The sequence below is a fragment of the Rhinopithecus roxellana genome, chromosome 18, assembly GCF_007565055.1.
Source record: "Rhinopithecus roxellana isolate Shanxi Qingling chromosome 18, ASM756505v1, whole genome shotgun sequence".
NCBI lineage: Eukaryota > Metazoa > Chordata > Mammalia > Primates > Cercopithecidae > Rhinopithecus > Rhinopithecus roxellana.
In genome coordinates, this window is record NC_044566.1 from 66,833,282 (window position 1) to 66,857,650 (window position 24,369).

At 45.2% G+C, this 24,369-nt stretch overlaps 1 protein-coding gene and 1 long non-coding RNA gene across 4 annotated transcripts in view; one reads left to right on the top strand and one right to left on the bottom strand.

Moving 5' to 3' along the window:
• SACS (sacsin molecular chaperone) overlaps positions 1–24,369 on the bottom strand; it is a 94,018-nt gene that overhangs the window by 34,021 nt on the left and 35,628 nt on the right. For 2 of the 3 annotated variants that reach the window (XM_030922045.1, XM_030922043.1), the window contains exons 3-5: positions 9,910–10,060; positions 3,987–4,074; positions 1,327–1,412 (exon numbers count right to left, since the gene is read on the bottom strand). In XM_030922045.1, coding sequence (XP_030777905.1) covers positions 1,327–1,412; positions 3,987–4,074; positions 9,910–10,060 — 325 coding nt within the window. Of the gene's footprint in view, positions 1–1,326; positions 1,413–3,986; positions 4,075–9,909; positions 10,061–10,142; positions 10,401–24,369 lie in introns of those variants that run through there. The other variant, XM_030922044.1, reaches the window with a different exon arrangement.
• On the top strand, positions 10,519–24,246 carry LOC115894552. Its single transcript, XR_004054656.1, has 3 exons — positions 10,519–10,878; positions 10,967–11,045; positions 23,855–24,246. It is a non-coding gene; the product is annotated as an uncharacterized LOC115894552 (long non-coding RNA).

The window sequence follows — 24,369 nt, forward strand, 5'->3', positions numbered from 1 at the left end:
TTTCTCAGCAAGGATCACACTCGCTCACTTCTGAACAGATGACAACCTACTCCTGTTACCACTACACCTTTATTTTAAATTTATTCTATTCACTTCTTTCTACCCCAAAACCACCTCATAGCAATACTCATTCCACCCTCACTTTCCTAATAAGTCAATATAAAAACTGTTTTTGAATTCGCTGTGACCCACTGGTGCCGATGCTGAAAGACAGACTGCTCCAACAACCCAGTCTTACCACGATCACTGAAGACACAATAGTCCTCAGGGAGTGTCTACCTGAGCAAGACTCTCTCAAGTTAAAGAGACCCAGTCCTGATTCCCTAACAGTTTACAACCTAAACTAGAAAATATAACCAGGGCCAAGATACTGAAGGTAATAAACACTAAGCAAGCTAATGAGAAGGAAAATGTGTAACAACTGATCTACTTTGACAATTGAGGAAGTTTCTTATTAAACACAAAATCTAATTTTTGCAGTATCCCATTATTGCTTTCTTTGATGATTACTGGTTTTTCTTTTTCTGTTGTTTTATTGTTTGTTTGTTTTTTGAGATGGAGTCTGGCTCTTGTCACCCAGGCTGGAGTGCAGTGGTACAGTCTTGGCTCACTGCAACCTCCGCCTCCATGTTCAAGCGATTCTCCTGCCTCAGCCTCCTGAGTAGCCAGGATTACAGGCAGCCACCACCATGCCTGGCTAATTTTTGTACTTTTAATAGAGACAGGGTTTCGCCAAGTTGGCCAGGCTGGTCTCAAACTCCTGACCTCAGGTGATCCACCCGCCTCAGCCTCCCAAAGGGCTGCGATTACAGGCATGAGCCACTGTGCCCAGCCTGTTTTTTAAAGAGTATAATCAAACTAAAAAACATATTACGAAAAGAAATAAGTAAATAAAATAATTATCCTATTAAATAAACCCTCCCAACAAAGCAAATCTCTAAAATCAGGAGTCCAATAGGCATGCATTCAAGCCTCTAATTGTAGAATGTATTTGGCTGGCTGGTTGGTTGACTGGCTGGCTGGTTGGTTTGTTGGTTGACGTGTAATGCCCTGCACAATGATCTACACAGAACATTCCTGGAGCGACACTGCTGATTACAGCACCCAGTAGCTTAGTGCATTTCTTTGCCCCAGAAAACCTCACATATTTGTATCAACTCCATTCTCAAATGGAGCTATACACTGCTATACACACTGCTATACACTGCAGCCATTTGAATCGAGATAACATTTTAAAAATTTAAACACTAACAGGACTTCCAAGTAAATTTACTTCATCTCATTTTTATCAAAGTAAATAACACATGAACACGACATGTGTCCCACCTTAAGAATCTGTCCTCCTTCTGGATATCTTCTCAAAATGTCCTTGAGAAAATCAACAAGTGGTGGAGTTGTCTGACCAAATCGACCTAAAATACAGAACACATTTTAAGTGAGTTAGAAAAAAAATCCCATGACCTGTCACCAACATGTAACTTGAATCCGAGACATAGTATAACTATACAAGTTACGGTTGCATGTATCTCACTGCAGCACCCTGGTACAGAAATCTACCTGATGAAGCAATTCAGCAGAAAGTAAAGCAGACTCAATTTTATCAAATCTCTTGTTTTTTGTTTTTTTGTTTTTTTTTGAGACGGTGTCTCGCTCTGACACCCAGGCTGGATGGAGTGTAGTGGTGCCATCTCAGCTCACTGCAAGCTCCGCCTCCCGGGTTCCTGCCATTCTCCTGCCTCAGCTTCCCAAGTAGCTGGGACTACAGGCGCCCGCCACCACACCCAGCAAATTTTTTTGTATTTTCAGTAGAGACGGGGTTTCACCATGTTAGCCAGGATGGTCTTGATCTCCTGACCTTGTGATCCGCCCATCTCAGCCTCCCAAAGTGCTGGGATTACAGGCGTGAGCCACCGCGCCCGGCCTCAGGATTTCTTAACTGAATTACAAATAAGGTCTCAAAAAATGTTCAAAAATATAATAACTATTAATTCAAAAACAAGGAGCATGGTGCAGTGGGGAGGAGTGTTGCCATTTTCCAAAGCAAATAAAATAAATAAGTTATTTTGTGGCTGCTTTGCCATTAAATAATAAGCCAGAGATAGGGGTGCCTATTATCACATTCTTAATAGTCTCAAATGCAACCACTGTTCTGTTTGTTCTGAATTTCAGCAGTCACAGTCTCAATGGCTGTGCACTACAAGTACCTTCAGGCCTTGCCTAAACTAGATATTCTTAGACCAACTGACCAGGTCACCTTCAGACAGGTGACTGGAGGCTGCAGGAAGAACACGAAAATGGAAAGTAATGCCTCAGACACACAGCATTTCCAAAATCCGTTTATCAGTATAAAGAAGTATCTGCTTAAAAAAGCAAAATTGTCACTATAAATGTATTCGCATCATTTTGGTACAACCACATATTGAGACCAAGTTCAAATAAGACTGTTTCCACAGACTTCTATCCCACCTATTCTTTTTTGTTTCGTTTTTTGAGACGGAGTCCGGCTCTCTCGCCCAGGCTGGAGTGCAGGGGCGCGACCTCAGTTCACTGCAACCTCCTCCTCCCAGGTTGACGCCATTCTCCCGCCTCAGCCTCCCGAGTAGCGGGGACTACCTACAAGCGCCCACCACCGCGCCCGGCTAGTTTTTTGTATTTTTTAGTAGAGACGGGGTTTTACCGTGTTAGCCAGAATACTCTTGATCTCCCGACTTGTGATCTGCTCTCCTTGGCCTCCCAAAGTGCTGGGATTACAGCTGTGAGCCACCCTACGGCCTATCCCACTCTTTTTTTTTTTTTTTGAGACGGAGTCTCGCACTCTCTCCTGGGCTGGGGTGCAGTGGCGCGATCTCAGCTCAGTGCAACCTCTGCTTTCCAGGTTCAAGTGATTCTTCTGCCTCAGCTTCCCGAGTAGCTGGGATTACAAGTGCATGCCACTACACCCGGCTAATTTTTTATATTTTTAGTAGAGACGGGGCTTCACCGTGTTAGCCAGGATGGCCTGGATCTCCTGACCTCGTGATCCGCCCACGTTGGCCTCCCAAAGTGCTGGGATTACAAGCGTGAGCCACCGCGCCCGGCCCCCACGCAGTCTTGTGACCCCACTAGCCCCATCCATGCTTGTCCTCCTCTGGCCCTGATGCCCCCTCACTGTATCCCAAAGGCATATGATTTCTTTCATTTTTAAAACATAATCTTTAAAACAGCTTTATTGAGGACGACTGACATACAAAGTGCTGTAAATATTTATTTTGCAACTGGATGCATTTGGAGATAAGTATGTACCATGAAACCATCAAACTATCATTGTCAGTGCCATGAACTTATTCATTGTCTCCAGAAGTTTCCTCCCATCTCCTCTGTTGTGCTTTTTAAAACTTTTATGGTACGAGTAATTAATATCAGATCTACCCCATCCACTTAGTAAGTTTTTAAGAATACAACACAGTATTGTTACTTATGGGCCCTGTATTGTATAGTAGATCTCCAGATCTTCTTTATTCGTATAGTAAACTTTGTACCTTTGGCCAACACCTCCCCATTTCTCCCTGGCAACCACCATTCTACTCCCTGCTTCCTTGTTAAAACTCAACCTTGGCCAGGTGCGGTGGCTCACGCCTGTAATCCCAATGCTCTGGGAGGCCAAAGAGGGGGGATCACTTGAGGTCAGGAATTCGAGACCAGCTGCTTTGGCCAACGTGGTAAAACCCCGCCTGTACTAAAAATACAAAAATTAGCTGGCCGTGGTGGCAGGCACCTGTTATCCCAGCTACTTGGGAGGCTCACGAGAATCACTTGAATGGAGGCTGAGGCACAAGAATCTCTTGAACCCAGGAGGCAGAGAGTGTGGTGAGCCGAGATTGTGCCATTGCACTCCAGCCTCGACAATAGGGCAAGACTCAGTTTCAAAAACCAACCAACCAAACAAACAAACTCAATCTTTATGCAACCCAATATGGCACATACTTCTGGTAAAGTCAATATTATACCTCCCCCTTTTAAGCCTTTTGATTGAAGGTTTAGAAAAAGATGACAATTTTTGGAAGTCAGCTCTCCAATCTTGATCCAGTCAGATAACTGAAAAAAAAAAAAAAAAAAAAAAAACAAAAGAAAATGTATGAAAAGCAATATAGTCTCTAATACTGTAAATTCAAAACATTATCTTAAATTTTTTCACTTAAGTAATGCTTGTTAAATCTTCTTATCATGCAGGAAGTTGCTGGAGAAGTGAATATTCCAGAGAACAGAGATTTAGTCAAAAACTTTATTTAAAAATTTAAAGGATTAAAATATTTTTCATTAATTACAAGTAGATAAAAATACATATATTTCTCCATTAATATAATTTAAATTTTAAATGATGAACTGGGATCATTAACATAAACAAAATCATTCTTCTGATCAACATTTCCAAAGTGCACTGCTCATAACAAAGCTCTGTGAGACCTCAACACTTATTAGAGGACCAAAAAAAATATTCTGTTTTTAAATTAGTTGGAATAAGTTGGTTTTCAGGAAACTTAACATATTCATATGCATGGTAACTTTCTTAGAAACAACTATACTAAATAATATTTCCCAAATTTTAGCAGCATTTTCTTTATTATGAAAGAACACCCTATGGGAAAGTACTAGACATACTTTGGAAAACACTGCTAAAGATGCTGCTACCAAAAAAAAAAAAAAAACCTTGTGATGCGGAAAGAGAGGACTAATGAGGCTTCCTACCCCTGAGCTGCTTTGGTCTATAACTTCCTTGAAACTGACTTTCCTAAAAAATGCCTTGATGTTTGCTTTCTTTTTGGCAATTTTTCTGTTTCTCTTAAAAGCAGGGTGCAACACGTGTTACTGTAACCCATGGGAGCAGTGTAACAGAGTGCCTTTTTGGAAAAATAAATAATCTGAGGCCAGATCAACCTTCTCCCCATCAGGGTCCCTCCCTCAGTGTTCCTACAGAGTGACCTCTCACAGGTCAACAATCTGCAGAACGTGATTCAAAAGCTCACTGGAAAGATGACCTTCCTAACTGACCCTTCCCTGGCAGGGTGTGAAGGCCATCCCTTAGTATTTCAAAATTCAGTACTTCCGTCTATCCACCACCTTCTCACACCGATGCCCTCCATGGTTCTAAAGCTCAACCTGTCGAAAGGTGAACTCACACTCACTTTCCTTCCAACGTGTATCTCCTGTCTCTATTCTGTATCTCAGTTAATAGTGTCACCATCTACCTAGTCATTTCAGCTGGAAAGGACAGGGAAAATGTGTCTCTTCCTCCAAACCACAAGTCCAATTAATAATCTCTGGATCCCGGCATGTCCACCCTCCAGTCTCTCTCAAATCTAACTTGCTCTTCACAATGTCCCAATGTCCAGACTCTTAACATCTCTTGGATTTTTATAACGATCCCCCATCTGGTCTCCTTACTTTCTGTACATCATCTTCATTCTAGTCTCCATCTCTAAAACACAAAGCTGAGTATGCTGTTACAGGTTCCAGATTATAAAGCACTTTCATGCACATATTCCCACTAAACCTTAAAGCAAGCCTATAAAAACTAGTTCACTCTTTGCGCAGGTACTTCAGCAGGAAGACCATTCTTCACAACAAAAATTTAGAAACAACCCAAATTCTGTGACATATTAATGACTATTATACACCAATTAAAAATGAATTAACTAAACTGCACATAAATTTAGATGAATAATAATATGATTGCATAAAATCAGCTGGCTCTAAGTTGCTACCTACAGAATGTTTCTTATAAAGTTTAAAAACAACTGAATGTAAACAGCATATTGTTTAGGTTACATATTCAGGCTAACACACAAAGATATATGCACATATATACAAACACAGCACATATCCATACATACATAAGTATACACACACACACACTTATGTAACTATTACAACTACCAAAAAGGCAAGAGAATAATCAGCACAAACAGGTAAAGGAAGAGAGACAGGAATACAGGCTGGGGAGAAGATGCCCAGAGGTAAGTACTGACACTGTTCTTGTTCTCTGGTTGAATGACATCATCACAGATGATCATTCTATTTTTAAACAATTATTAAAAGAAAGCCCCAGCCTGGGCAACACAGTGAGATGCTGTCTCTATTTTTTAATTAACTGGATGCAGTGATTTATACCAGTACTCCCAGCTACACAGGAGGCTGAAGCAGGATTGCTTGAGCCCAGGAGTTCAGGGCTGCGTGAGCTAACATCATGCCCCTGCACTCTACCCTGGGCAACAGAGGATGCACCTATAGACAGCCTTCCTGGAACAATCCAGGGTGAGTGCAGGTTCACAGGGGGAATACTCCCCAGTTTCAGGCCTGCAGGAGAGGCAGAGTCACAATTCATCCCTACTTGCAACATCAACATTCCTACCGATGAAAAGAGGTGCCTATCTGATCTGAATAACTGGAACATTGGGACAGGAATGAGGCTGTGAGGTGGACAGCTTTCCTGCTGGACTGGCAGGGAAACTGAGGTGGCTTCTACTCTTCACCCTGATAAAACCTCAGCACATCTAAATGAGGGCTCCCCCAGCCACCTTCTTTGAGTCTGGGACCTCTGCCGACCACTGGGTATTACATCTACCCACCTGCCTTAGCCACAACCAGTGACTACCCAGGGATACCTCCCTTATCAGCCTGAAGCCTGAAGCATCAACTAAGAAAATAAACTGCTGGGAGAAATTAAATAAATAAAGTGTATGCCATGAGAAAACGAGGTAAGCTTCAAGGGATCCCTGCCATTCCAACCCCAAAGGAGATGGTGAATTTGCCCATATCCCAAGTACATAACTACTACAACCAGCATCTGGGAAAGCCAGAGCACAAAGACTCTGTAACTGAGAAACTCATGTACAATCTCCACCCCTAAAAGCACCAAGAATCAAATTAGGCTAAAATCAAATATAAACATTAAAGTCCAATCCTTAAGAGGGAAAAAAAAGAAATTAAAAAAAAATTAACATTGTAGCTGTGCAGTAGTGGCACGGCACACTTACTCCAGGACAAATCCCTCATGCACAGAACAGTGTCTGTAACACAGTGGCTCAAAAAATGATAAGCATATTCTCAACATATTTTACCAGAACACAGAAGGAGCAATGTGCCCAGCATCAGTTACTACCTCCAGCCTGACCTCTCTCCCTTGAGTTTCAGTTCCAGATTTGCAGCTGCCTACTGAATATCACTATCTAGCAGAGACTTTATAATTGGTTAGAATTAGCTTTATCCCATTCATACTAGAAATAGGAAATCAGGCCCCAACACATGAATTAATTTGGCATCTGTTACATATACACAGGCAGGACAGGAAGTAGGACCTAAGGCACCCACCTCTCCATTTCCTAGTTTCCTACATGCTCCTTTATGTCTCACCAACAGCTGAACTATATATAAAAGCAAACTGGTCACCATACCTCCCCCTCCTGTATGTGCTTATTTCTGATGATTAAACCCTTATTTTCTTGGTCTGACTCAAAGCTTGCCAACATCCTTGGCAAGACCTACCAACTTCTTCTACACCCATCCCCCACTTCCACATCCATTTGGTACCAAACTGTGGCAATTTTGCCTTTTACCAAATCTCTTGTATGTCCTTTCCTTCGGTTTCACCTTTACAGCCACAGTCCAGAACCTCATTACCTCATACCAGGACAAAAGGGTCCTACTTAGACCCCTGTCTACCCACACCCCAATCCCAGTCTACACACCCTGTCACCTTCACCATCCCATAGCCATGCTTTGCAGGGACACCTGCAAAAACACTTCTAAATGGCAAGGCTAGCCACAACAGAGCCTTTCAGTGTGACCACATCTAGGGGACAAGATGACCAAGTAGAACCAGAGGAGGAACCAAAGAAGTGGGTATAGACCCAGGAGAGGAAGGTTAAGAGATGTGGGCAGGCATAGAGAAAGGAGTAAGAATGACAAACTGCTCCTTCACAAGTCTGCCTAAAGTCCTCAATCAGCCTCTCCAACTTCCACCAAGAGGTCCATTCCTTCCAAAGAAGCTAAGGCTATGCTGGGGTGAGGCCCTCACTTCATCTAGCAACTAGCACCCGGTCCAGCAGCGTAAGCCCGGCACTCAAATGCCTCTGTCTCAGCGCTTGCAGACTTCACTGGGCCCTCATCCTACACTACAATGAGATATCCATCATGGAAGTTAAGATGAATGCCTTCATTAAAGCAGTCGGGGGACCGGGCGCCGTGGCTCACGCCTGTAATCCCAGCACTTCGAGAGGCCGAGGCAGGTGGATCACTAGGTCAAGAGATGGAGACCATCCTGGCCAACACACGTTGAACATCCTCCTGCCCCCATCTCTACTAAAAATACAAAAATTAGCTGGGCGTGGTGGCGGGCGCCTGTAGTCCCAGCTACTCGGGAGGCTGGGGCAGGAGAATCGCTTGAACCCGGCAAGCGGAAGTTGCAGTGAGCCGAGATCGCACCACTGCACTGCAGCCTGGAGACAGAGCAAGACTCCGTCTGAAAAAAAAAAGGAAAAGAAAGGAAAGAAAGAAAGGAGGAAAAGAAGGGAAGGGAAGGGGAAGGGAAAGGAAGGGGGAGGGAGGGAGGGAGGGAGGAAGGGAGGGAAGAAAGACAAGCAGTTGGGGGATATGGTGAACCTTTTAGGCCTGGCTTGTTTGCAGAGGCCCTGGCCAATGTCAACATCAGGAGCCTCCTCTGCAATGTATGGGCTGGAGGACCTGCTCCAGCGGCCAGTGCTTCATGCACAGGCCGTCATGCCCCTCCACTGTTGTTGCTCCAGCTGAGCAGAAGGAAGGGGATGCAAAGAATCTCAGGACTCTCGTGACGAGATGGCTTTGGACTTTTTGACCCAACCTCTTTTACAGCATGCTCAGTAGAAAGCTGAACTCTTTAAAAACGTAAAAATAAGTAATAAAGCCTTCAATCAAGTCAACGTCTGCATGCCAACGAAAACCTTGCGGGACTGATCAGAAGGACTGATCAATCTCCCAAGGAGCATGAAAACAGATAATAAATGCGTGTCACGGAGGGCAAAGGACTAGAAAACTGACTCAAGTACACAGAAGGTCAGGATTACACTGAAGCAGGAAAAATCACAGATGCCAACTACTTCACCAATAATATTTGTATCGAGTAGTAAGGAAAGCCAACACTTGAAATGTCATCCTATATGCTCAAGTATTCCTTGTATTATCTGTTCAACTCTTTGTGACTCTTTTAAATGCTGGAAATGATGTTATCACATGAAGATGTTTATTAGAATAAAAGAATTGTTTTAAAAGAGTAAGTTAACTGTCAGTAAAATGTCTTCAACTGAACTCCCCCTTTAAGAAAGCTACAGAATTTTAACCAATCTTAAAGAATACATGACAATATGAAATATTCTTGCTTTCCAAAATTTGCTGACCTATCAAGTCAACCCATCACTTGCACTTTAGAAGTTGTAGTATGCTTACTCCCCAAGATAATAGGTTCTATATTATGTCTGAAGATTCTTTCAGTGCTAAATTTTCGTATCAAAAATGGAGAAAAAACTTGCAAGATGTCAAAGGTGAAGATATTTACCAATATTCTACTTAAACTTATTACATAAATAGAAATAAATGAGTAATGATTAAGTCACTTCACTGATGATGTCTAAAAAAAACTTCTGACTCCAATGCCCACCAAAAAAATTACCTGAATTTCAGAAAGTGAAGATTCAGACGAAATGGTGGGGTTCGGGGGTGGGGGATGCAAATGGAAAAAGCGAGTGATGAAAAGCCACAACTCAGGAGAGGCACAGGCGGCCACGCTGCCGGAGTCACTCGCGCCGCCCGCGGAAACCTGCGCCTCCCACCCCGGGCCCCCGACGCCCGCCGTTCCTCCGCGCGGCAGAGCCCAGCCCAGCGCCCCCGGCCGCCGCCTACCTCGCGGCCGCCGCGCCACAGCTGCTGCTCCGACACCGGGAAGCCAGTCTCGGCGAAGATACGTTCCTTCACGTCGCGCACGGTCCAGGACGCCGGCGCCGCCACGGTCCTGCAGCCCACGCAGCCGGGAAGCACGGTCACCCGGACCCACCTGTGGAAAGCAGAGGGACGCTCAGCCGGGCCGCGGCGGCCACCCGCCCGCCCAGCGCCCGCGCGGCCTCGGCCCGCGTTACCTCTCCCCCATCGCGGCGCCTCGGGCGCTACTCGCGCCCGCCCCTGACGCCGGCGCCCGATCACGGCCGGCCCAGCCGCGCCCACAGGCCCCGCGCGGTCCGGGAGGGCGGCACCCGCATGGCGCAGCCCGGTACGCAGCAGCCCGCGCCGAGGGGGAAACGCTCAGGAAGCCGCGGCGGCAGAGGAGCAGGCGGAGGCGGGGGCGGCGCGCTCCCGGCCCACCACGGGCCCTGCAGGCGCCGCCCGCGGGCACGCGCCCGCCCGCCGGGACCGTTAGCTGGTGAGTCGCCCCGCCCCTACCGCCAGGCCCCGCCCAGTCAAGTTCCGTCTTGCCCAATCCAGACAGCCAGCAAAGGAGCCGCCCCGCCCCACTCGCCCACCAGGCTCCGCCCGCCAGGCCCCGGCCCGCCTGCAGAGGCGGCTCTGCCAGAAGGCAAACCCAGCGAGGGTATCTCCAGAGCGTACATCTAGAGGACAGGTGCCTTGTCCCTTTTAGAGCTCAACTGTGCATTGAAATGCAGAACTAGACATTTCTAGGGCCTATGTCTCCTTGAACTCTAATGACTTTCATTCCATAGAAGCATCTCCAGTAAGAGCTATAGTGGCCTCTGAGAAGGGAACGTGCTGGTTACAGAACACAAGTGTCTTCCGCGGTTTCGTTCTGTGCTCGGTTTTTGAGGCACAGAAGTAGGATCAGTGGCTCAGTTTGCTGGAAGAAGGACAGCCAGCAGCAAAGTAAGATCAGAATGCACACAAACATATCCTATGACATGTTAAAAATATTTGTAACTTATTTTGGCAATATTATCTTTTATTGTTGAAGTCTGAATGTCTTCCCATCACAACCGCAAGCTCCTTGAAAGCAGGAACATGAGTCTTAGAGTTGATGAAATCGCCGCACGGTAAGTCAAGTTGCCTTGTGATTTGAAAGTGTGTGGGGCTTAGAGGCTTGGGGGAACCTCAGGCTGTTCCTTTGGCTTATTTCTCATAGGTATAGATGATACACATTCCAAAAAAAAAAAGTGACATATATTAAGGCGATTCAAAGGCTACATCGTGAACAAGTAAACTTGTGTGCTTCTTATTTTAAATACCTTGAATAGAACAGAATTAAATTTTAGAGTTGCCCCAAAAAATAATCATTAAATTGCCACTTCTCCCTTCCCCCACAAAAAAATATTATTAGAACTCATCATCAGTAGTAAATAGAGAGAATGTTCTACAGCTGTTCCATCTCTCTTACCATAGTTAAAAAGGGAATGATAGAAGTCATGCATGCCTCTTCCTACTTGGGAGAGGGAAGTAAGTATGCTCCATCAATTGGAGGAGAATATGGTGATTCAGTATAAAGACAAAGCCAGAAAACCCTAAGGGCCAAATATGTACTTCTTGACTGGGTGCAGTGGCTCACGTCTGTAATCCCAGCGCTTTGGGAGGCCAAGGCAGGTGGATTACTTGAGATCAGGAGTTCGAGACAACCCTGGCCAACACGGTGAAACCCTGTCTCTACTAAAAATACAAAAATTAGCTGGGTGTGGTGGCACACACCTGTAATCCCACCTACTCTTGGAGGCTAAGGCAGGAAAGTCGCTTGAACCCAGGAGGTGAAGGGTGCAGTGAACCAAGATCCCACCACTTCACTCCAGCCTGGGCAACAGAGCAAGACTGGCTCAAAAAAAAAAAAAAGTACTTCTGTAACCGAACAAGACTGGACAACCAAACACATTAGAATATCAACAAATGGAAAGGGTGTGAGCTCTCTTCTGTCAAGTAACCTCTCTCTCTGGGCCATGCAGCAGTCCCCAAGTCCTGGAAACCAGCTCCTGCCATAGCTTCAAAGCACACCCAGGACAAATCCTTCACCCCAAATCCTTCAATTAAAAGACTTCACAGTAAACCCCAGGTTCTACAGTTTCCTTGGGAGCCAGGCAAACAGGATGTAGTGACAATGGAACCTAGGGTTGGGGCTGAAGATTTGAGAGACAGCAAGTGACTTCAGCAAGAGGCATTCACTAGAAGTGGAGCAGATGCTGCTGGGGAAGGAGGCTGGTGGGAAGAAGCTTTGAACATCTGGAATTCAAAGTGTCCTCAGGATGCATTTGAAAGGTTTAGTTGGCATGGGAAAAACAGAATGGCAAGAACACAACAATGAATGAAACCAAGTCCCCAAGTAGTTGTTTAGTAAGGACAGAGTTTCAGTTTTACAAGATGGACGACTTCTAGAGATGGATGATGGTCTTGATGGTTGCACAACATTATGAATTTATTTTAAATCACTGAACTGTATACTTTGAAATGGTCAATATGGTCAATTTTATGTGTATTTTACAATAAAACATGTTTTTTTAATGGTAGCTCAGAAACACTAAAAAAAATTGATGAGAAGCAGAGATGAACTTGGGCAACCAGTAGTTGAACAAAACCAAAGTGACAAAATATTGCATTCATCATCAGTATTAGGGAGAGAGCTCCCACATTCTTTGGGTTTTGTTTTCTAGTTTCTAAGCACACAATGACGGTTTCTAGTGTACGTTATCCAAATACATGACAGGATCATTTTCACAAAAACCATCACTAAATATATGAGTTCCCCCAAAAAAGAAGTAGGAATCCAACTTTAGTGAGGACCTTAAGGGTCGGAGGGGTGAAATGATCTACCCAAAGACACAGCTGGGAAGTGGCAGAGCAGGACTGTCAGCAGGCCTGACTCCAGCCGCAGGCTTTCTGTTATCCCGTCAGGGCCTGGGCTCGCAGTAGTTACTAAATCAATACTTTATTTTTATTTATTTATTTATTTATTTTTTTTGAGGCAAGGCCTTACTCTTGACCAGGCTGAAGTGCAGAGGCATAGCACAGCTCACTGTGCCCTCTACCTCCTGGGCTCAAGTGATTCTCCCGCCTTAGCCTCCAGAGTCGCTGGGACTACAGGTGCACGCCACTACACCCAACTAATTATTTTATTTTTTCTAGGGACGGGGTCTCCCTATGTTGCCCAAGCTACAATCAATAATACCTTTTATTAAAGGCAAAAATAACCAAAGCCCCTCATCTGCTGCTTGCATTCTGGGAAAAGGAGACAAAAGATAAACATACAAATAATATACAAATCCCGCCTCTGAGGTCAGGTCGGGATCAGCACTATTTAAGGGGACAGGGCAAGATAACAGCGCAAAGAAGACAGGTGGTTAGAGAGTTCCTTTGAGCAGAGGCCTCCATAAAATGCAGGAAGCTGATGTTACCCAGAAAAGCCTGTGTGAGAAGCAAGGGGCCCCAAGCAACTAGTGTGGTTCACACTTGCATTATCTTTGCCCCGTATCAGCATAAGTGCCTCCTACCTGGGCTGCTTCCTCTCCAATTCATTTCCCAGGAGAGGAGGAGTTTCCTCTTTTCCAATTCATTTCCCAGACTGCCACAAAGCCAGGTTTGGAACTGGTGCCTATTTTGTTTACTAATGCTTTCCCACAACCTAAAAGAGGTCTGAACACAGATAGGTGCTCTGAGTCATAATGAGCTGTTATCACTGGTGGACACTGGCCGCGGGCCTTCCACTGTCTGTGCCCAGAGGGGTTCTGCACAGGACGAATGAGGAGAAGCCTCCGTATTTCCACAGAGCTCCTGTCATATCTGAAATGCCCCATGCAGGTATGGCAGGACACACAGAGCAATCGGGAGAGGGATGGCAGGCGGCATCCCAGACCCATGACGGCAGAGCAGAATAGAATGTCACATGGTGTCATTCATAACTTTTGCCTCAGTTGGCAGAAAGCCACGTCTCTCTACACTTACCCGAAAGAGACTCTTAGTCCTGTGCTACTAACCTCGCTATATTTGATAAGCCCTCTCCATTACAGCTTCCCATCAGATTCACTCCACCTTGAGAGAACAGACAAGTGATTTTCCCAAGTCAGTTTTACTGGTTCTCCGCTGGTTTTCTCTTTATGCTTCCCTGGGGCACTCCCACACCTCCCCCGCCCCCAGCCTGCTCCCCACACAGCCTCCCCCTACCTGTCGGCAGCTCTTTTCTTCTGTTCTTAGGTTTCTATGGAACATATATTCAACTACAAATACTGCTTAGACAATTTTTTGAGTTCAGTACATGATGATATCTGAAATGAACTGGTGATCCAGTGTTCCCATAAAAGCAAGAAAGAAGACTGCAGGTCGCAGCCGGGGTCTTGAGGAAGGTGTGGCTAGACAGAACTAGAGCAAAATCACTGTAAGTGGCAAGCTGAAGATGAAAAATCCTGCACCTGGAGTTTCCATGTCACTCAGAGGGAGAGGCAAAGACCTCAGCTTACAAGGCCTTAGTGGCCAGTCCTCTCTCTTCCAGGCCTCATCCCCCACACCCCCGGCTCACTCCACCACAGACACACTTGGCACCCTTCGGTTCTTGAACACCAAAGCCCACACTCCGGCCCAGGTCTGTGCACTTGCTATTCCCCCTACTTTGCCCAATCTTCTTCCAGATGGCATTTCTCACTCCCTCAGCTCCTTCATGTCTGCACCCAGGTGTCATTTTTCCTGGAGGGCTTCCTGACCACCATATGAAAACCACAACATTCCCAATGCCATTCCAGTACTTCTCATCCCCTTTTCTCACCTGATGTCTCTCCACAGTATGCATCACCTGATATATTCAGTTATCTCTCTATGCAAAATGTCTATCTCAACCCACTATGTTGTATGCTCCATAAGAGCAAAGTCAGCTGGGCGCCGTGGCTCATGCCTGTAATCCCAGCACTTTGGAAGGCCGAGGTGGGCAGATTACAAGGTCAGGAGTTCAAGACCAGCCTGGCCAACATAGTGAAACCCCATCTCTACTAAAAATATAAAAATTAGCCAAGCGTGGTGGTGCATGCCTGTAGTCCCAGCTACTCAGGAGGCTGAGGCAGGAGAACTGCTTGAACCCAGGAGGCAGAGGTTGCAGTGAGCCGAGATTGCACCACTGCACTTCACCCTGGGCAACAGAGTGAGAGTCTGTCTCAAAAAAAAAAAAAAAGAGCAAAGCCACTGTGTAATTCACCACTCTTTCCCTAGCACCTAGAATAGGGCCCGGCATGCATAATGTCTTAGTCTGCTCAGGATGCCATAACGAAATACCATCAACTGAGTGTCTTACACAATAGAAATCTATTTCTTACAGTTCCAGAGGCTGTGAGTCCAATATCAAGGTCCACACAAGGTATATTTTATTCTGATGCCTCTTCTGTTGACTTTGCTCACATGACCTCTTCTTTGTATGAGTGTGGGGAGAGAGAGGAAGCAAGCTCTCTGGTATCTCTTCTTATAGGGGCACTAATCCCATTATGGAGGCCCCACCCTCATGACCTCATCTAACCCTAATCATCTCCCAAATGCCCACCTCCCAATACCATCCCATCAAAGGTTAGGGCTTCCACATATCAGTGGTGGAGGGACACATTCAGTCCGTAGCACAAAAGCTACTCAATAAATATTGCTGAATTTGTGAATGAATGAATATTTGCTCCTGCCTGCACCCTGAACTTCCAGGCCTGACACTCTGGGTATCTGTGCCTCTGTGCCATTGCATTGTCTTGGTTTTCTTGTTGGAAAAACTATAAACTCATCGTAGAATTTGATGGAGTAGCGAATCATGCTACAATATGGGTGACCCCTACAGACATTCTGCTAAGTGAAAGAAGCCAGTCACTGAAGACCACATATTATATGATTCCATTTATATGACACGTCCAGAATTGGCAAACCTATAGACAGAAAGCAGATTAGTGGGGCTGTGGGGGCAGAGAACGAGGAGGCAGTGCTAATGGGTGTGGGATTTCTTTGGGTGATGGTGGAAATGTTCTGGAATTAGTGGTGCAATGTGCACAATTTTTTGAACATCCTTAAAACCAGCTGAATTGTACCCTTTAAAATGGCGAATGTTATGGTATGTGAATTATACCTGAAAAAAATTCACAATGAAGCTGGTGTGAATGCAAAGGCTTTTCCTGGACCACCTCTGAGAACAAAACCATTTAAATGAAAACACGGAACGAAAAACCTTGGTTTTTCCGTGGAGCCTGGTGGTTGGTTTGTTCATTTTCCTCTCTTCCTACAATGTTTTCAGTCCACTACCAGAGTGGTCAGAACAGACATATTTGCTCCCAAATAGATACATCAGCAGGATAAAATAAAATCTTCTTATCCTGTCCACGCTCTCCATCCAGTGCCCTCCGCTTGACTTTCCTACCCACCACATTCCCAGCCAGGCTCCAGCACATCACATTCTGTCTTGGAGCTCTCCTGTGTGGCCTGTGCATATGTGTTCCTTCCTTCCCCGGTGCCCACTCCTCCTTCAGATTCAACCTTAGCCCCAGCGTCTGTGGCGGGGGTGCCAGATGCTTCCAGTGGCACCAGCGCTGCGAGCCTCCCGTCCAACGCCTGGCCCACTCCTCCTGGCCTTGTCTCCTTCTGATCCAGGAGTGAACCAAGCACTGGGCGCCTGGATTCTGGCTCCAACATCCCTGCCTGGCACAGAGTAGTCCCAAGAGTAGATCCTCTGTGGGATATCCCAGTGGTTCAGATGGAATTTATTGGACAGGCCACATTCAATCACCATATGCCAGAAAAATGACAGAACTTTTTTTTCTCTTTGTGCTCAGGTAGACACAATTGCTTTGCTTTTATTTTTAGTGACATTAAACATGCTTTGGGAAATGAGGTCATGTTTCTGAGTTAGCATTCCTGCCTTTTCTCCTTCCAAAGAGGGCGTTATGAATTCCCTAGAGTACTGTACAAATCAGGAGAAAACAGGATTGTACAGATTTTACATGATGCTTTTGAGTCTACTGGTCATTTTAATAAGAGTTTGTTGTTTGGTTGCCAGAAATCCTGGGTTATTCAAAGACAGCTTTGCCAAAGAAAATTAACCAGTGAGGGCTGGAAATACAGTCATGCTTACATAAGTCAGTGAGTAATGCGAGAGGACTTAGCATTAGAAAGGAAAAACGTGACTCAGGCCCCTGGATAGTGTAGGGGCACATCTTGAGCTGCACCCACCATTTCAAGGAATATTAAGACCACATGAGGTTTTTCAGTTCCTCTTACATCGATGACCACCTTTGATCAAACATCCTCTCTTGCAACAATTTTTTTTTTTTTTTGAGACGGAGTCTTGCTGTGTCGCCCAGGATAGAGTGCAGTGGCACAGTCTTGGCTCACTGCAACGTCTGCATTCTGGGTTCAAGCAATTCTCATGCCTCAGCTTCCTGAGTAGCTGGGATGACAGGTGCGTACTACCATGCCCAGCTAATTTTTTGTATTTTTAGTAGAGACAGGGTTTCGCCATGTTGGCCAGGCTGGTCTCGAGCTCCTGACCTCAGATGATCTGTCCACCTCAGCCTCCCAAAGTGCTGGAATTACAGAGGTGAGCCACCACGCCCGGCTCTTCCAACATTTTATAGAAAATATGGAAAGACAGTGAGCTGGCTGTAGCAGCATATAGATTAAACTGAACGCATGCTAATAATTAGTGTATTTTAATAGAAGCTCAGCTCTAGATACAATAATAGGAAACTTGTGACATAAACTTGTGAAACACTCCATCATAAAAGTGATTATACTGAAGAAGGAAATAATATAAAAAGGGAACAGAGCAAAAAATGCCAAAATACACTCTGATGCCCTTGTTCCTTTTTTCTGTCTTCCAACTCTTGCTGCTCTTCCAGTCAGTTAATATTCCTTCTGCTTTTCCTTTACTTTTCTGAGTTGTTCTTGATGTTCTCCCCCTCACCCTCATCTACCAGGCTTCCTGGTAGTGAACTGAGGGTATGACCCCAGTTCTCGTGCCTGCTGCTGGGACAGCATGGACAGGTCATGGCTCTAAACTCTCTTTCTCACCTGTACAGCTGGACATGGTGCCACCTTCCTCCCAGGCTTATTGTGAGGTGGCAGCAGGCACTGAGCTGGGAGGTGCTCAGTTCCTCTCCTGTTCATTCATGTCAGAAAATGTGAAAATGTGAAGCACCCACTCACTCGGGCACTGGTGTCCCGACAAAGAAGCCTGGTTCCTGTGCTCTGGGACTGCTAACCTCATGGCACAGCAGCCAGGCAGGAATTACACGAGATGGGGCTCCTCGCGCTTCCCTGACTCTGGGCCTCTTCCTCTTCCTCTCCCTCTCCTTCTGCATCTGAACACTCAAGGCCAGTGCTGGAAAACACAGGGAGCAGGCAAAGGGAGTCTTGAGCGCCTCATATCTCTTCACCTCAACCTCACCTCCCTCTCCTGTGTGCCCTACTCTTTTCTCCACCCTGTCCCCAGCTCCGTGGTGTTCAGGAAACATTAACCGTGCACCTTGCTTGTGAGGCAGCCCCTCTGCAGGGTCCTGAGAAATTGAAGATACTGGGAATAACAGCAACACCTCTGCTTGTAAGGAGGTTGAAGAATAGGATGATACGCAAACATAATAAATATAATTTCAATATAAAAGCGAGAGTCCTAAAGTCAAGGAAACCTATCTAAGTCATTAGTTCCTTCCAACTGCCCAGATATTGTCTTCTATGAACAGGGCTTCCCTGGGTTACCACCATGGCTTTATGCCCCAGGCGGGACAGGCACTGCCCTCCTGCTTGGCCTTATGCCTGGAATGAAATCTCTTTTTTTTTCTTTTCTTCCCCCATTGTTTTTATCCCCAAGCACATTCCAGGGCTCAGCTCCCAGCCAGATCAACCTGTCACACGGCATTGTTGGTTCTTCCCATTTGGGCCATACTGTTTCCTCAACATCCTTCCTGCTCTTGAGGAAGGTCTCACCCCACAGTGGCCCTGGGATTCCCTCGTGTGTGTGTGCGCGCGTGCGTGCGTGTATGTGTGTGTGTGACAGAGACAGAGACAGAGAGAGTGTTTACAAAGAGAACTGACTTTCCCCCACCTCTTTAGAAAGGATGATGCCGACTGGGCAGCTGTCAGCAGCACTTACCATTCTCACTGGCCTTGGTAGTGCCCTCTGAGCACTGCTGGCCTCTTCACACAGGAAGAAAACCAAAGGGCTTTCTTCACAACCAACACCTAACACCTCTCCCAAGTTTACCTGTATTTTAACACAGGATTTTAATTTCTGTATGGGGCACTGGGTTCATATTTTGGAAAAATCAGTCCTGCAACTGTCTCTGAAATCATAGCCACAAAGTCATTCATTTTAAGCTCCAATTGGGATGGTGAGAAACTCAAAACCAAGCCTAATAATAGTAACAGCAATAATAATAATAATAATAATAAAACTGTCACTAGTTGAGCACTTAGTAGGCATCAAACACTTCTTAATTTTAAATGCTTTAGAAACACTATCTTATTTAATCTTCACTAAAACTCTATGAGGCATTATTGTTTCTACTTTACACGTGATGAAAGAGAGAGTCAGGAACGTTATAATTGCCCAAGACCACACACAGGGCCAAGACCTAACTGTGCTCTGGGCATGCTCAAAGCCTTTAATGACTGTACAGATCCCCATATGGGGCAGTTATTGACATAAAAGAGATATTTACCCTGAAGAAAAGATGACCTCAGGGGACGTGCTATACTCTTCAAATCGAAGAGTGGCTTTCATCTGTACAAGTTTCCGTGGCTCCAGAGATGGACAAATTTGGGGTTCATTATTTTAAAAATTCAATAATTGGAACAGTACTCATTTTAATTCATTTATCACCAAATAAGTGTAGAACCTGTCACATCCACACCATTACAGCCAATTCCCAGATAGACCTGAAAAGGAGACATTATCATCCACTGTCATAAAGCAGGACAGAGGACCGACAGAGGGTATGTAACTTGTCTAAAGTTCTTGGCAAATGCAAGTGTCAGGAATGGAACCCAGGGCTCCACTTGATTTTCCCTAAGCTGTGCTGCCCGCAACTTTGGAGTAAAGGGACTGAAGTCAACCCTTTGCTTGAGATTCTAAAGACCATGCTCAGTGCTCATCAGGGTCCAGTGTCCTGAGGTCTCTCTTCGGGCTTCTCACTGTTTTTTTTTTTTTTTTTTTTTTTTTTTTTTGAGACACAGTCTCTCTCTGTGGCCCAGGCTGGAGTGCAGTGGCCAGATCTCAGCTCACTGCAAGCTCCGCCTCCCGGGTTTAAGCCATTCTCCTGCCTCAGCTTCCCAAGTAGCTGGGACTACAGGCACCCGCCACCTCGCCCGGCTAGATTTTTGTATTTTTTAGTAGAGACGGGGTTTCACCGTGTTAGCCAGGATGGTCTTGATCTGCTGACCTCGTGATCCGCCCGTCTCGGCCTCCCAAAGTGCTGGGATTACAGGCGTGAGCCACCGCGCCCGGCCTTCTCACTGTTTTATGCTCTCCAGTGCATGGCATTCTCACAGCCTGGCTGGAGGTGGGCAGCACGCAGCCCTCACACACACACTTGGGCAAACACTCCTACTAGCCTGCACAGGATCAATACACACAGCATGAATTACAGAATAGAGATATATACATTCAGCAAAAAGGATATAATCTTACGCTTATCTACTTCTTTTCAGTTAATGACAGTCACCTGAGCTCTGCCCTTTATTTTGTTTCGAGGTGCTGTCTCAGATAGAATCCCTAGACGTGAATTTGATTAAACTAACACCCTCTGGTCAGAAGTAATTGAGAAACATGAGTTTATTTATAAAAAATAAATGGGAACTATTTATTTTTATCATATTGTATTTTTACTATTGCTTGCTTACCTTCATTAAAGGTTTTTAAAAATAAAAACGAGTTTTTAAATCCCATTTCTAAATATTTGGACTTAGGGTGATATTGTCAACGAACAGTTCAATGGGTTATCATTACTTTATTGCTGTGCCGAGCCTTTGCCACAGTAACTTGGAAAAATGAATCCTAGAAACCCCAACCACAAAATTACAGATTGTTGCATTTGTGAAGAGTAACACCCAATTTATTTTCTTTGCCTGTTATTAAAAGAGGAGCATGCTACAGTCTTCCTCATACCGAAGAGATTATAAACGGCTGCACACATTTGCTGTTCTGTAGAACAATTATAGTAGTTGGCAGGCATCCACCACTGGAGGGGTCACAAAGAAAACGCCAGTTAGAAATAGGTCAGTGGAGTTTTTTTTGTTTTTTTGTTTTTTTGAGATGGAATCTCGCTTTGTTGCCCAGGCTGGAGTGCAGTGGTCTGATCTCGGCTCACTGCAACCTCTGCCTCCCAGGCTCAAGCAATTCTCCTACCTCGGCCTCCCAGGCTCAAGCAATTCTCCTACCTCTGCCTCCCAGGCTCAAGCAATTCTCCCAGGCTCAAGCAATTCTCCTACCTCCACCTCCCAGGCTCAAGCAATTCTCCTACCTCAGCCTCCCAGGCTCAAGCAATTCTCCTACCTCGGCCTCCCAGGCTCAAGCAATTCTCCTACCTCGGCCTCCCAGGCTCAAGCAATTCTCCTACCTCCGCCTCCCAGGCTCAAGCAATTCTCCTACCTCGGCCTCCCAGGCTCAAGCAATTCTCCTACCTCTGCCTCCCAGGCTCAAGCAATTCTCCCAGGCTCAAGCAATTCTCCTACCTCCACCTCCCAGGCTCAAGCAATTCTCCTACCTCAGCCTCCCAGGCTCAAGCAATTCTCCTACCTCTGCCTCCCAGGCTCAAGCAATTCTCCCAGGCTCAAGCAATTCTCCTACCTCCACCTCCCAGGCTCAAGCAATTCTCCTACCTCGGCCTCCCAGGCTCAAGCAATTCTCCTACCTCGGCCTCCCAGGCTCAAGCAATTCTCCTACCTCGGCCTCCCAGGCTCAAGCAATTCTCCTACCTCGGCCTCCCAGGCTCAAGCAATTCTCCTACCTCGGCCTCCCAGGCTCAAGCAATTCTCCTACCTCCGCCTCCCAGGCTCAAGCAATTCTCCTACCTCGGCCTCCCAGGCTCAAGCAATTCTCCTACCTCGGCCTCCCAGGCTCAAGCAATTCGCCTACCTCGGCCTCCCAGGTGGTTGGGATTACAGGCACCCAACACCACGCCCAGCTAATTTTTTGTAGGTCACAGGAGATTCTGAAGGAAAATTAGGAATGGATCCATAAAAAGCAAAATGGATTTCATGTGATTACAACTGAATTGAAGCTTCATCTGTTAAAATCTTACATTTTGCTCATTTCCCAAACCATTTCAAATGTTCTCTTGATAGAGATGCATTGGATATATTAGATAGTTATAAAACGAAAAAAAAGTTTATTTACTCATCAATTATAAAAATGGATGTTTTTGAATCACCAAAAATGAATTTTGTAATCAGGGATGCAAATAATAATATTCAAAGGTATATTTCATTCAGAACTCAATGAATCCTAAATCTAAACAAATCGTGATTGTTCACATTTCTATAATCTTTATAAATATAATTGCTAAGTTATTTACATAAAGAATTCAAAAATTTGAAAACCATTTAGGGTAGGAATATGGCTCAGCAGACATATTCTTTTTTTTTTTTTTTTTTTTTTTTTTGAGATAAGAGTCTAGCTCTGCTGCCAGGCTGGAGTGCAGTGGTGTGATCATGGCTCATTGCAGCCTCGAACTCCTGGGCTGAAGCAATCTTCCCACCTCAGTCTCCTGGGTAACTGGGACTACAGGACTACAGGCATGTTCCACCATGCCCAGCTAATTTTTTTTTTTTTTTCCAGAGATGAGGTCTCGTCATGTTGCCCAGGCTGGATAGAAAACATATTTTTAAATTCATTGGTAATTAAAACTGTGATATGTATGTTTGGCTTTTAGGCCTTTGTCACGTTTCCAGTTTTCTGAGTATTTTCCAATTTTGGTTTAAATAATCTGAAAATATTATAGCTACAAAATTCATATTGAAAGTAATAAAAGGTGGTCATTCTCACCTCTACTGACACATCCAATCAGTCACCATGTCGAAGTGTTTGACCACGTTTGGCTCCATTGCCACCTCCTGTTGGTACTGGCACAGCTCTCTCCTGTCCCTTACTCAGGCCACCACTTGGGGCCCTAGCTGTTCTCACTGCCCCACAGCCTTTCTCCTCCAATCAACTCTTCATACTATCATCAGGTTATTGTATAATCGAGTGTAACTAAATCCCTCCCCAGCATCAAGATATTTTTAGTAGTTCAAGTTACCTGCATTGTAATGTCCAAATGTTTCCCAGCTTTGTCTCCATCCCTCCTTCCTGAATAGCCGCAGAGCTCTGCAGCCCTGTTCTTTTTTTGCACCTTTCTCAGCCCATTCTGTTTCCTCCTGCAGTGTCTGGCTCCTCCTTCCATGTTCAATTTTGATGGCCCACCCTTGAGAGCCCCACTCAAATGTCACTTCAAAATTGTCTCTCTCCCCCGACACTGTTTACGGAAAAACAGCAGTAAGTCCAGGAGAAATGACGTTTATGTCTCCTTTCGTACTCTCTCTGAATAATTTGTATATCCACCCATCCCAGCTCTTTCTATATTACACAAACCACATATTTACTTGCTATACCCCTCTCTGGAGACATTCAAGAGCAGAAAACATGCCTCTATATCCCTGTTCACACCATCACCCTCTTCCCAACCCCAGTGCCTGGCACAGAACCCAGCAAATGTGTATGCAAATGAGGATGGTGATCAGTAAGAAGGGTCTTTGCAAGGTCTTTCTGTGGAGGGTTGGTAAAAAGCTAGAACTTCAGCCTTAAATCATGTCATGGAAGAATTCTGATCTCATACTTAAGTGGGTAAGTGCATGAATGGGGTGTTGGAAACACTCTTTCACATTTCAGGAGGTAGCAGTAAAAGACATCGGAGATGGGAAGAGTCAAATAACATTCCTGATTTTCCACCCATCAATCAGTGCTCAGCCAGAAGAGCAGAAGGCTTTCTCTAGCCAAGCCAATGCAAGGTGACTTCCACCTTCATAGACATCTTCAGCATTTAACTTCCACTCGTCAGCGGCTACAGAGGAATGAAATGCATTTACTCATAAACTATGGGAAGTCCCTCTTGATCACGACCTCTTGTATGTCACTCTGTGTTCCACATCATTCACTGCCAAATAAGCGAATGCAGTGATGTTCACATGTGTGGCTTCTCATGACCACTCCCTATAACCACTTACCATCTCTGTACAAATTTAAATTGGGGGAAGAAAAGGGAGTCCTTCTTAACTTTTCTGTTTTGGGTTCATTTCTTTAATAATTCTCTTATTGGACAGATATTAATAAACTGGTTATTAGAGAAAGTTGTGAGTTGATTTATCCTTTCACAGCAAACTCCAAAACAATTTTTCAAAGCCTAG